General features: G+C 52.7%; 4 protein-coding genes across 5 annotated transcripts; 1 reads left to right on the top strand and 3 right to left on the bottom strand.

The window, feature by feature from the left end:
- Nucleotides 1–9: 9 nt before the first annotated feature.
- Nucleotides 10–3,329, bottom strand: PV09_02335 (uncharacterized protein). Its single transcript, XM_016355356.1, has 2 exons — nucleotides 2,214–3,329; nucleotides 10–2,115 (listed from the first exon to the last, which is right to left on the bottom strand). The coding sequence occupies exons 1-2, from the start codon at nucleotides 2,599–2,601 to the stop codon at nucleotides 527–529; spliced, it is 1,977 nt and encodes a 658-aa protein (XP_016216492.1). The 5' UTR covers nucleotides 2,602–3,329; the 3' UTR covers nucleotides 10–526.
- Nucleotides 3,330–3,459: 130 nt separating this feature from the next.
- On the top strand, nucleotides 3,460–7,201 carry PV09_02334. 2 transcript variants are annotated; one of them, XM_016355354.1, is made up of 8 exons: nucleotides 3,460–3,868; nucleotides 3,931–4,054; nucleotides 4,129–4,609; nucleotides 4,687–5,192; nucleotides 5,264–5,606; nucleotides 5,666–5,776; nucleotides 5,842–6,108; nucleotides 6,171–7,201. In XM_016355354.1, exons 1-8 carry the CDS (start codon nucleotides 3,735–3,737, stop codon nucleotides 6,983–6,985), a joined length of 2,781 nt encoding a protein of 926 aa, XP_016216490.1. In that variant the 5' UTR covers nucleotides 3,460–3,734; the 3' UTR covers nucleotides 6,986–7,201. The 2 variants fall into 2 exon arrangements, with proteins under 2 accessions (XP_016216490.1, XP_016216491.1); XM_016355355.1 differs by having other exon boundaries at nucleotides 3,460–4,054.
- A 140-nt stretch (nucleotides 7,202–7,341) lies between these two features.
- On the bottom strand, nucleotides 7,342–9,177 carry PV09_02333 (uncharacterized protein; the record flags this gene model as incomplete). The annotated part of the gene is made up of 3 exons (XM_016355353.1): nucleotides 7,342–7,490; nucleotides 7,595–8,949; nucleotides 9,014–9,177. The coding sequence occupies 3 exons, from the start codon at nucleotides 9,175–9,177 to the stop codon at nucleotides 7,342–7,344; spliced, it is 1,668 nt and encodes a 555-aa protein (XP_016216489.1).
- Nucleotides 9,178–9,662: 485 nt separating this feature from the next.
- Nucleotides 9,663–12,854, bottom strand: PV09_02332 (uncharacterized protein; the record flags this gene model as incomplete). Its single annotated transcript, XM_016355352.1, has 3 exons — nucleotides 9,663–10,027; nucleotides 10,077–10,204; nucleotides 10,261–12,854. 3 exons carry the CDS (start codon nucleotides 12,852–12,854, stop codon nucleotides 9,663–9,665), a joined length of 3,087 nt encoding a protein of 1,028 aa, XP_016216488.1.
- Nucleotides 12,855–12,908: the final 54 nt, after the last annotated feature.

The raw sequence follows: 12,908 nt of genomic DNA, 5'->3' as shown, positions 1-12,908 counted from the left end.
TGACGACGTCCCCTGTGGAGTGACGGCGAGCCTTTTTATTTTAGATGGAACGCGAAGCTATGACTGGGGAGGAAATCTGAGAAAAATGAGGTGAAACAGCTATGCATTAAGTCGGTCTTCCACATTTTCTCCCTGCCTAAGCATTAGGTTTCTACGCCAGTCTTGCCCTCTAAAGCTCCCCAAAATGCGACCTATAATCCCGCTGCCGCACATGTTCCACTGTTGGGAGTAGAAAGCACCGCTGACCAAATAAAAAGTAGAGCTTAGCAGTGCTGGGTATCTTTGACCAACTTGTCGAAAAGAAATGCAGGAACGAAGAAGGAACCCCTTTCCTAGGCTATGTACAAATGTCACAACGGGTAGCTGCATTGTCCTCAGCCGTGGCATGCAACGCCAAAACATGTAAAAATCAGAAAAAGGCGCCGCCGCTATGCACCGCAAAACCAAAAGGCCAAATCCCTTTGTGGATAAGCACAGACCGTAACACCATGCATCCGTTCATCTTGTTCATGGCATGATGAGCGCATTACCACTGGATCAGATCATGCATTCCCCTCGGTCCATTTCCCGGCGGCGTGATTGTTCGTTTCCGTTCCTCTGGGCTCTCTTTTGCCTTAATGGGTGTCCTTAAACTCGTGTCCACGCTCAATTCTGCCCCATAAGCTTTCCTGCTCCCTTTGCATGTGGGCTGTTTTTGGGGGAGCGTAATCAGGGGTGCCGAATAAGGCGGGCTCCCGTTATTGCGCGCAGATGACGGTGACAGCGGCTGCATCACATCAATGACAGGCTCGGGAATGATAGCAAAGACTTCCTTGCGTTCTGCGCCATTTTCAGAGGGCGAGAGCGACTGTTGTTTTACGTCGGGCTTGATGGGAATAGATGACAGGTGAGGTTTCTTCAATGTAAAGCTGATCTTTGCGTTCGGACCTGTCGACTTCTTCTCCGTGGGTTGCCTGGACCCGTTCTTCGACTTCGCGGATGTCTTCTTCGTGGCAGGTGTCTTCTTTGTCGTCGCCTTTTTGGTATCACCAGCTTTCCGCTTGGGGCCCATGAGGGTGGCCTGCTTCTTGTTCGTAGCCTTCGCTCCGTCCGCAGGCTGACCCGCATTCGTTCTCTGCGGCTTCGGGCTGGGCGCAGGCGTAATTACACCTTGCAGACTCTCCACAGAATCTTTCACGCTCTTTCTCTCCGGACTGACAATGACGACTTCTGGCATGCCATTATCGCGCTTGAGCTTCTCAACATGATCCTCGCTCACGAGTTGAAGCTCTGGCTCAGGCTGATCCCACCGACGTAGAGCTGCATGCGCAGCGACAAGATCGCAAGGACCTTGAACGATGAGGTCCCACTCGTAGTCCTTCAACGCCGGGGGTGGATCGTTGTTGATCCAGATAGTCACGCCATCTTTGCGGTCGCGCACGATGCCGCACATCTCCTTGACTATGCGCCTGACGCCAGGCACCTTGAGTGTGGTTCCCACAACGATCAACGCATCAGGACGCGTACGCAAATCTGCTTTCACGACGGAGCCTATTGCCTCGTCGTCTGGGTTGTGTTCATTATATAGCACCATGCGGGGACGCAGTACTCCAATGCCGTGGCTGCGCTTTCCCGCATGTTGGGTGCGGATGCCGTCTGTTTCTTCGCAGTTGCCGCACGGTGGTGGGGACGGGCCCTCGAAGAGCTCTGGCTTGAATTCGGAAATGCGGTGACACTTCGTGCATGTCATGTGCTCCAGCGTGCCGTGCAATTGGATTGTTTTGGGCCAAGGAGCCTTCTTTGGGAGTGGCACCTGCGTTTCCAGTGGCTTCAGCGACGTGTCGATGCCATCGACATTCTGTGAGTAGAGACGCAGCAGGCGACCCTCTTGCGCGAGAGTTGCGAGCAGGTGGTGAAATGGGGTAGGTTGCGCGTCTTTTGTCGCTGTGGCTAGATTGCGTATCATCGCGTGGAACGAGGTAGTTGAGTTGCCGTCTTTGTACACCGAGGCATCGAACAAATCTTTGCCGGATGACTTGAGATTGTGCTCGCGTTTCAATGTCTTGAACAGACCTGTCGATGAGCGGAAGTCTGGTATGCCCGCTGAGACTGATATACCCGCGCCTGCGACAACGACTAAACGACGCGTTAGCCAAATAAACATGAACCGGTTCTCCGTGGCTCCAAGGCTCGCCAACAAGGGCAAGCATGATTTTTCAAGGGCTTAAACATACCAATTTTTCGTCGCTTATGCAGCACTTTCAACAGCTTGGCCAGCTGCTCGCGCTCGTCCTCCTTGACCTCGTGGCCCAAAAGGTTCAAGTAGGCTGGATTCCTTTCTCTGTCCGCATTGAGACGTCTCCGTTTCTTGGGCGGCGTCAACAACGCGGACGACGAATCGTCTTCTGACTGCGTCGAAGGCGGTGTGTGCATCGAGGCCATGGTTGCGTTGTTGACGTGGTGGTGCTCAGGACTTGGGGTGCTGTGTAGTGACGAAAGTTCCGAGGACGAGCCAGTTGACGGACAGTCGAAGAGAAACCCAGGCGGCGGCGGCGACGGTGAGAACGACAGCTCGGACAGCGGCGAGCTGCTGCCCGGGGACGTGGTGGAAGGTGCATCCATTGTGCAGGGCGAGGGTGGATCGGGCAAGGACGACGGGTGCCGACAAAGTCGTTCGCGACTGCACGTTCGCCTCGCACGATTCCCTTCGCGCTTTCCCCTGCACTCTTTCCAAAGGGCGGAAGGTGCGAGAGGGAGACCTTGCCGTGTTGTTCTGAGGAAAGCACGCGCTCGAGAGGCGCGCGGTGCGGGGGGTTGTTCAGCAGTGATTGTGAGGTTTGGGGCGAGGGGAGGTTGGGGGGAGAACGAAGAAGTTAAGTGGGCGAGAGGTGAGCTCGTGGTGAGGTAAGTAAAGTTTGTGGTGAGGAGCCAGCTGGGGGGGACCAGGCGCTGGCGGTGCGAGGGAGAGGTAAATGCAGGCGGTCGGCACTGTGCTGGCCTCGGGGCGGTTCCACCCCAATGTTTACGCTTTGTTTACCCCAGCACCCTGGCCAAGACTCGCTCGCTCTGGCTTTGTTGTGAGCGGAGTAGCGCCTGTTTCGAGATGGCAACTCTTTTCGGGATGGACGGAGACGGGACAGTTCTGGACGGGCAGGTTGTGTAGAGTTCTGCAGCTGCTTGGTGTTTTCAGGTGGATGGCCCGAAGGGAAAAAAACTCCGTCGCCTGGACTGTGGGTGTGCGCTGCAGTGCGCCCATCCACACGACCGCTTGCCCACAACGCTGCGTGCAAACGGGCAGGCTTTGGACCGACTGCGCTTGCTGCCGCGAGAAACAGGCACACGGCCGCAAGCAAGGGCAAAGAAGGACTGTTGTGCACGGCGGCACGACGCACGCGCGATGCCTGGTGTTTGCCCGTCTCGCCGCCTGGTCTCACACCACCGCCCGGCCGCGCATCGCGCCCAAGAAACGCCAGAGCACACGGCGAGGGCGAGCATCTTGTTCCCGATTCGGCCTAGCGCTCTCCGTGGCAGACAGGCACACGCCAAATGCAGACGGACCCGAACAGTTCACTTGCCGACGTCCTCCCTCTACTCTCTCGCTTTCCGTACGCTTGCAGCGGACTTGCCCCGGGTCCTGCGCGCTTAGTTCTATGCAGCAGAACGGAGCCCGAATTGGATCCGCTCGAGCAACAGCCTGCCCCAGTCTCGCCTCGATGCAGCGATGAGCCAGAACTCTCCCGTGAAAGGCCAACACCATGGACGTGGAAGACCAGTACATGAAAGATCTCTTCGGAGAGGCTGAACACGTGCCGAGCATCACAACATCGGCCCCCGCCGCCAAAGGGCTCGCCCAGAGACTCGATGCGCTTGCCTCAAGCAATTGCTGCAGGTTTGTTCTCTCACGCTTGTCTGTCCCACCCGGTCCCTGTGCCTGATGAGATGGAACCGTAGTAAGATCGCCTGGTCGCGCTTCGGATGCATAGCTAGCGTCGCCGAGGATGCCAGGCACATCAACTTGCGCGTGCTCATGCGAAATCCAAAATCTGGCGAGTGGACATTACCCAAGCCCACCGAGGTATGTCGTCGAGAGCCTGTTCGGTGTGCCGGCCCATCATTTGGACATCGGGTACTGACCAAAGACTTCCGAAGATATGGCCGTCCATGCCAGACAGCCACGAGATTGTGCACCTGGCCTACAGTGCCATGGGAAACGATCTCGCCGTCGTGGACTCGGGAGGACGGATTATGCTATACACCACAGGTCTCACACTGGGTTCCATGATACCGGTGCACGTCGCTCTCAACGACAGCTCGGACGAGATGAACACAATAGTTGGTATGCACTGGCTTCCTGTCTTTCTGCACAACTCAAAGGTATTTTCGTTTTTCTTCAGGTCTGCTAGCCGAAACAGCGACACCTGGACTGCGAAAATTCAACAGTATCACACACCTGGACCGCATAACCCGCTCGAAGGCAAATCCGCTCTCGTTTGTCTGACACGAAAGGGCACGCTGCGGCTGCTGTGGCAGGCGCGAAACAACCAGTGGTCCGAGACGACCGTCGAGCTTGAAGACGCGTCTTTGGCAACAAGCTGCTCATTCACACACGCATCCTTCTCTCCGGAAAATGGTACGCAGAATCTATTTTCTCTGGCCTTTGCAGGCCTTCGCCATAACTTATAGCGGTGATGCTAATGGGATGACAAGATGGTCTCCTTCTTATCGCACACCAGCTCTGCAGAGCGACGCGCTTATACCAACTAAGGATTAACTGGAATATGCCACCTAAGCAAGAAAATGACTCGCAAAATTTAACAGCTCTTCCGAATCCCGTGTTAGACGTTAGGTCTCTTCTCGAAGAGCACTTCATGTCCCCTCAGAACTTGCCCAACCACTCTCAAGACGACACCCTTGCCACGACAAACGGCAACAACGTTGATTCAATGTACGAATTTCATCTGGCCAAGTTGCTATTTGTGCCACCTGCCCCAGACCAAGGTACGAAAGAACCGACGCTCCAGACCATCCTGGCCGTTTTTACTATCGTTCCTCCATCTCATGAAGGAATGATGGTGGATCCTTCGCAGCGTTGGGGCCTGGCAAGCACGATCATTTCTCGTTGGGAAGTGCAAAGAGACGTGGGAGACAATCTCTCAACGTGCTTTGATCAGCTCAGCGTGAAAAAAAAGGCTGCTGCTGGGGTGCCGCTTAAAGTAAGTTCTACGCGTGTGCACCTAAAATATGCTTTTGAGTCAAGCGTTCTCTAACGGAGGATGAAATGTAGCATGGTACGAGACTGAAGAGGCTAGACGATGTTGTTGTATCGCCTGCGGTGTTGATGATCACACCTGTAAGGAATAACACGATGTTTGCATTGACTCTAAGCGACGGCAGCGTCCAGTTCAGATATCGCAACACCATGGACGTCGTTCTCCCGGACGAGAGCCCTGATGAAGTACAGAGCTTGACCCAGAGCGGCTTCTCATTTCACCACATCGATCCATGTTTGCACACCGCGTTCTCGCCAAGCGCCTGTGTTTTGGCAACCCTGACTGCTGAGGGTCAGGTCAAACTGGAGAAAATGCAGTATACGAACAGCTCACTGAACGATATTGATGAAAACGATTGTATGTTCCCTTACGCTAACTTTCCGCTGTACTTCCACAACTAAAGGCAATATCTGCAGCGAAACATGATGCAATTGCAGCGATCATCGCATTGCAGTATAGCTCGGCGTGCATGCAGTATAAGGTTACGGACGATATCCTTGCGATCTTACCTGCAAATCTTGGCACTTGTACGTCTTCATACTGGACTTTGGCTCCGAAATGTGAGAACTATGCTTGCTAATGAATCCAAAAGCACTCACGCGCATGATTGTTGCGTTATGCATGAGGTTTTTGAACGTAGAATTCGATGTGATCTCCGGCGACTATCAGCAACAGATTTTACCCTTGTTCCGCAACCATCTATCTTTCAGGTGCTTCAGCTTGCAAAACGCCCTAGGAGCAGCGGACAAGACGGGCCCAAGAAAGTTGTCCGCAAGGCTTGCTTGGATAACGCTCAATCTGCGACATGTATCACAGAGTATTTTCTTTCACTTGAGGTCGGACCAAGCCCTGAAATATGGTAGGTTTTCTTACGTTTTTTTGCAGTCGTGGTACAGGAACGTGCGTTGATTGAGTATTTAGATTCGGCGATCAGTTTTGTCGGTCTTTTCAAGTGGTATCTCGACCTTTGCTGCTATTTGCTGCAAGAACTCAACAGTTTGCACTACGCCATCAAGCATGAAGCGCATCTAGGTCGGCCTGGGCGAGAAAAGGACCGAGACTGGATACAGGAGCAGATCCAAAAGCGTCACAGTCCGGCAATGATCCTTCTTCTCTCAAGCATGCCTCGCGTCTTCCTGCGCATGACATTTCGCCCATTGCGCCACGGATACATGCACGCCTCGAATGGTTTTAGATCATCCACAGCAATGGAGCAAAAAAACGCGTTTCACAAGCTCTTGAACACATTCCATAACTCGCCTGTGAATCAGCAATCCTTCGGTGCCCTGGAAGACTTTATAAACGAGATTGACATCAGCATCAAGAATGCCTATAAAACTGCATCTCTTTCCGTACAGGATCGTTCCGCTATCGAAAAAGATATGTTGCTAACGCTGAGGATACCGCCTGTTCTTATGCCCACTGTCACGGCGATCCTGACCGTCTCCCTCGATGGTTTGATGTCCAAGGTTGACCCGGGCAAGGTACACATCCATGACATAAGCTGGCTAGGTTTGACGGATGACCATCGAACCAAGAAATTTAATGAGAGCCGCACCATCGATGTTATACGGAAGGTGCCACTTGTGAGTACCGTCAAGTTGAGAGTTTGTCCTAGATGCGGTAGCGTGATGGAGGATCTGGCCCACGGGGTGGGACATCACCAGCCTTGGGTTTTGCAAAGTCATAAGATTTGTGTATGTTTAAGTAGTTGGGCTAATCCTGATGGAAACTAGGGGAAGGATGGCATGAGAGCTTTGTTCGCTATGGACTCAAGATTTTGGATGAACACATTATTGCTGCGAATCTTAAAATCTCTGATCAGTTTGAAGTATCGCCTTTCTGGCGCTGCACTCAACATTCGCACAAATAATAAAAACACAGAGCAGTATCTAAAATGGTATCCTTAAGACATCATTTCTATTTGACGAACAGGCCGAATGTGTCTTCCATCCTCAGATGCCGACTTCCACTTGCTACCCCCACCCCGTTCCAGGCAATGGATCTTGCTAATGGAGGCAGAGAGCAAAGATAACTGTGAACTTTGGCCTCGGAGACTTGCATGAAAATCTGACATGGATTGTAGAACGTGCTAAATCAATCCTGGGCCCCTCGGTCGGTGGCGATGCACACGATTGAGCCCTGGCGCCCCCCAGGCGTCGATGCCATCGTTGCGCAGACCGCTCTGGTTCGCGAATCGGGCCTGCGGTGTTCGCTCGCGGTGAAGCGCAGCGTTGGCTCCTGTTTACGCAAGTCAGATGTGCAGAAGAAGGATCGATTGCTGTCGAGAAGAGGCAGGCGTTCCAACTTTCGTTCCATGAAGGCTCAAAGAGGGGCGGACTTACTTTGCATCCGAATATCCAACTGCAACCTCGTCCGTTCGAGGCGTCGCTGTACTATCTGCGCGTTTGCTTGCAGCCTTGGTGTTCTCGATGGTCTTGGATCGTTGAGCTCTACTCCACTATCTATACTAAGATGTTGCGCTCGACGGGTGCTCTGAGGTTGTCGGGAACGACCGCTGGCTATGGCACCCGCAACATGTCGAGGGATAACTGTGACAAGGCCAGGCTCGGTGGTCAAGTGCCGGAGCTGGTTCGAGAGCTGTGGATGAATAGACCGATTTCTCGCAGCACTTGGAGCAAAACCAGGAGAAACGCCGTCCACGAGTCCTGCACCGGCGCTGGAAGTTTGGCCTTTTTGTCTTGCGGGCCCGCCAGCGCGACGTCTACGCTGTCTGGAAGCTCCAGCAGCTACAATGCCTCTAGCGCCACCGAGGTTGAAGGCACTCATTTGCGCAGTGATATCGGCCATGGTATCCGAGTCAGCGCCGTGAACTTCCATCCCCGGATGCCAGTCTTCGCCGACGAGAAAGAACCGCTCTTTCGCTCTCCGCATCTCGTCGTCCTTCTTCACGTTCTCGCTGAACTCTCTGACTTTCAGGTCTTCTTCTCGGACGCCGGGGTTTTCTTGCATGACCTTGGCAATAGCCTGCTTCTCCGCTTCCCTGCGCTCCGTCGCCTCCCTTTCTTCTGTTGACTCGAACAGCCTGCATGTGCCTTGCATCCAGTGGTCGTGCTGGACGTGCTCCGCGCCGCACGCATAGCACGACACGTTTCTTCCGCAGATGCAGCGCATCTGATTGCAGCCGCTTTCCTTCACGAAACTCATACCGCAGTCTGAGCACTTGCGAATGAGTGCCTCGCTTATGTACTCTTCAACCTTACGGCGTAGGTCGTCCCTCGCGCCTCCGTGGCCAAGCTCTCCTCTCGCAGCCGCGTCTTTCTTTGCGTCTTGCGCTTCTCCACAAGTCCTGCCAAAGTGCGGTTCCTCCTTGCACTTGAGGCAGAAGCTCTTCATGCAAGACGGATTTCTACAATCGAACACCTCCACCCCGTCGTCGATGAACATGGCGAAGTCACAAGACAGACAAGCGGTCATACCCTCAACGTTTCTCAGCTCAGTCCGCAGCTCCAGACGGTCACGCATGTCGATCGCGTCCTGGCCAAGAATGCGCTCGTAGTCAACCCGTTTGTAGAATGCCACGCAACCATCGCCCAAACAACGCATCCATGGAGAAGCTTTCTCAAAGATCTGTTCGCGCAGGTGTCGTCGCACGCACACCTCGCAGTAAGAATGCCTGTCAAGGCGGTTATCGCACTCAACAAACCGGTGCGGGGCGCGTGGCTCGCAGCAGATCTCACTATTCGCGGTGATGGGTCAGTGGATTACGACGGTCTGCCTGCATTTTAGACTCCTGAGCTTACCAGTCCTCACACATAGCATTGCGCTTCTCGGATTCCAGGAGTGTCTCGTATTCTCTTTCTCCTCGCTCTTGCTGCATCTTTTCGTTTGCTGCATGCTTTCCCTTCTCCTTCTCTAGCGCAGCAAGAGTGCGCTGCATTCGGGCTTGAGCATTCTGTTTCTGCATTTCGCTACCTACCAATAAGTTTGTGTGTTTTAAAGATTTCGTTTTCCGAGCCTGTCAACTATTATGAAAGAATGTGAGCCAGCAACTTTACAAGGTCGAACATATAAGTAGAAACAAAGCGAACAGTAATATCCATGTCATGTGAACTGACCGTTTCTTGAAAATGCACTCTAGGTTGGTCATTGACGACACAAAACAAGAATCCGCTTGAGAGTTGATATAAGATCCAGGTTGTGATTTCAGATGTTGAGAAGTCTGTAATTTGGCCTTTAATCGGTAGGTTCGGGAGTATTCAACACAGTCTGCCACAATGCTAATGGTTGGTTAAAGTAAATACACCATGACCGCCCCGACTCGAAGACCACGCTATGCACTTTCTGGTCTATTGTGTCCTAATTTCACTCATCGTTCTGTACAGAGTATGGTGATATTGCCTTTCTGCTTGTAATTTAACCCATATCGATACGATTTCGTATCCTTCCCTCCTAGGCATATGATCTCAGCTTCTCCTGTTCGACTGGGGTAAGTGCGTTGAACACCTCCTGGAACTCTGGCTTCGTTGCCGCATTGTGGAAAAATTGAATGAGATAGCCTTGTGTCTCGTCATCGCGTTGGCGATTGTTGTACGGCTTCTCTTCAGCGTACGCCATGAGTTCGGCCTTTACGGAACCTTGGCCAAGATCAAAGGTCTCGGGATCGTCCTCCCAATCACCATCATCGCTAGCGGCTTCTTCGAGCTTTTCAATCTCCGTCGGCGACAATTGTGTTGCTCCGCCAGCGGCTTGCAGCTCTTCGATCAGAACTTTGATGATTTTGAGGTTTGCCGGTACAACAGTATATTGGTCGGGGTCTAAGGATTGTCAGTCGGATTAGGGACGATTCTCTGCTTCATCACCTACTTTGTCGTGCACGCGAGCGTGTCATGATTCGGCCAGTATTGTTCTGGTTCACAATCAGATCTCCCTTGACCTGAATGTGACTCAGTCGCTCGTCTTGCAGCTCGTACAGTTTCGACAATGCGATAACACTGACAAATGTTAGCAAGCAATATATGGGGGTTATCTCAAACGCTTTTCGACTCACTTTTGTCGAATTTCGTCATAGCCGACAAAGTTGACTGAATTCTCAAGCCACTTGGCCATGACGACTTGCAGCCCGTTTTCCGTGCCGACCTGCACCTGTGCTAAGAAATCAACCACCTCCTTTGCACTGATCAACGATAGGCGTGCGAAGACAAGGATCAAGCTCTGAATGAATTGTGCCTGCGTAGCACTTCCCAGACGGATTGCAACAGCTCTGAGAAGCTGCATTAGATATGGTCCCAGCCGTTCAGAACCAGCTTTTTCGACAACCTCTGCAGCAAGACCACCGACTTCCGATGCGCCGTGATCATCGACAGTGTTTCCAAGCAAGCGGTCTATGATGACAAGGACGACTTCGAGACCGCCTTTACCATTCTCATCATTCCATTCAAAGAGCTGCTTATAGTCATGAATGAGGATATTCTTGACGGCCTGTGTAGCTGACTGCAACAGCTCACCGTCTGTGGAGTTTAGCAGAATCTTACTCAATTTTGGCATAGCGGTGTTTACAAATCCAAGAGGGAGCGGTTCACGACCATGACGAGTGAGGATGGCTAGGAGTTCGGAAGCTAAGTTGGTGAGCGCGTTCTCCTCGGTAATGGTGCCCATGTCGAAGACGCCAGTGAGTGACGGTAGCACTTTGGCGCAAAGCTGAGAGTATGCTTCTGGGCCGGTGGCAGACAATGTGCCAGCAACCTCTTCGAAAGTTTCGTTGACGAGGGATGAGATATTGAAATTACTCGAACTATGGCTAGCAACCGTGAAAAGTAGGTCCAGGCCAGATCCATGCAAGCATACCGTAGTGTCAAGCAAGATAGCGTCACGAAGTGTTTCAACGAGGGTGACAAGCAAGTCGTCCGACTCTGTGAGCTCGTTGATATCCTGGCTGTGGAGGTAGTTTGATAGTGCAGTAATAATATTGGCCTGTAGCGGCTTTGCAATCTCCGGTGATACGGATTGGAAGTAGTACTGCATGGCACGTATGCATGCCACCTTAACCACTTCAGACTCGTCGTGGTTGATCGCTTGCATCGTAAGATCCATGAACTGCGGCACGACTGGTCCGAGTGCGTCTCCTGACGTACGCGTCAAGCTGCCCGCTACGAGGAAGCCCCGAGCACGTAGGAACTCATCCCGCTGCTCTACAGCATGCTTGATGAAGTCAACAAAGCCATTTGCCGCTTCGGGCGAGATTCTTCGGTCCATGTCCACGAAATCACCGAGCAACTGGTTCAATATGTACAGTACGGCCTCCTTTGCTTTCCAATCTTGAGTTGACGCATAAAGTGTTCGTGTGTAAGCGAGAAGGCCATCAACAGTGGCTGCTGCCATGGTTTCACCTAGCTTGATGACTAGATCACCGCATGCGGTCCTAGGGGTATAGTTTGCCGTGACACTCGTTTCTTCTGATAAGAATATGTTCACATCGATGTTCCACAAAGCCTCCTCTTCGGACGTGATCTGTGCGTATCCAGCTGCGAGCTTCATCATTTCAAATACCCAACTTCCCTCAGGCCCAGACTTTTGCAAAGATGCCTCGAGCTCCTTCCTAACAGGTGTGGCGCGCAGACACGCTTGCATGAAATCCAAGTCCTCGAGCACCAGGAAGTCCATGGTGTACGGAAGATTGTCGTCATCCTCCAATCGACTCTGTCGCGATTCCTCAATGAAAAGTTTGTGATATGTCGACTGCAGGCTCGATAGCTCTTCCCACATCGACTGGAATAACATCGGGCTTTGAGGAGATAGGTTCGAGGGGAAAACACTCCGTATTCTCATCAGCACCTTTACAACTTGCAACTTGAGTGCAACCAGCCCGCGGTATAACTCGGCATTATCCGATCTCCGATCCTCCTCCTCCTCCGTAGGCGGATCCGGTAGCTTTGACTTGAGAACATCCATAAAGAACGGCTTCCACGCTTCCAATGCCTCGTCCGCGAATCCCTTGACTGCTGCCTTGTGATCCTCCATGACCATTTCCAGAATGTCGAAGCAGGCCCGGAAGACATCGACGGCAAGAGCTCGCAGTATGGGACGTTTGCCCTCGTTAATGGCGATTTCATAGACAGCCTTGACCAAGTCCCTCGCGACACTGAAAAACTGCGTGTCATTGAAGCATTCGTCCACCAAATCACGCAAGACCTTCAGTGCACCGTGTAGCTGATCGTCGGTCCCCGTGCTCACCACTTGGAGAACGGTGGGAAGCAATTCTGGCCATTCCTCAGGGAAGTCAGCGCTGGCGATTTTGCTCACGGCGTAGCTGGCCGCGCTTTTAACCTTCCTGTCCTGACCGCCGCCGAGCGCAATCTCCAGCAGCGTGTGCCGCAGGCGGGCCTTGTCCTCGTCGCTGATCAGCACCTCACCCTTGAATTCGTCAAACTGGGGGCTCCAAGAGGACTGCACAAAGTTCTTGAGATAGAGCAGAGCCGCCTGCCGGATATTGAGGGGAACAGAGTCATGCGAGGCGACGGAGACCAAACTGAGCCCAAAGCCCGGGTTGGTTGACAGCTGACGCAGTTGCAGCTCCGCTTGTTTGAGGACCGACTCTTGTGGCGCCTGCGTCTCCGCAAGCAGGCGTACGATTTGTTCCTCCATGATTTTTTTTAAGCTCGTAGTCTGAAGGCGATCGCACTTTTTTTCACGACATCC

Source organism: Verruconis gallopava, assembly GCF_000836295.1.
Source record: "Verruconis gallopava strain CBS 43764 unplaced genomic scaffold supercont1.6, whole genome shotgun sequence".
In the NCBI taxonomy this organism is placed as follows: domain Eukaryota; kingdom Fungi; phylum Ascomycota; class Dothideomycetes; order Venturiales; family Sympoventuriaceae; genus Verruconis; species Verruconis gallopava.
Note: the sequence above shows the minus strand (reverse complement) of the source record. Positions and strands in the feature narration are given on the sequence as shown.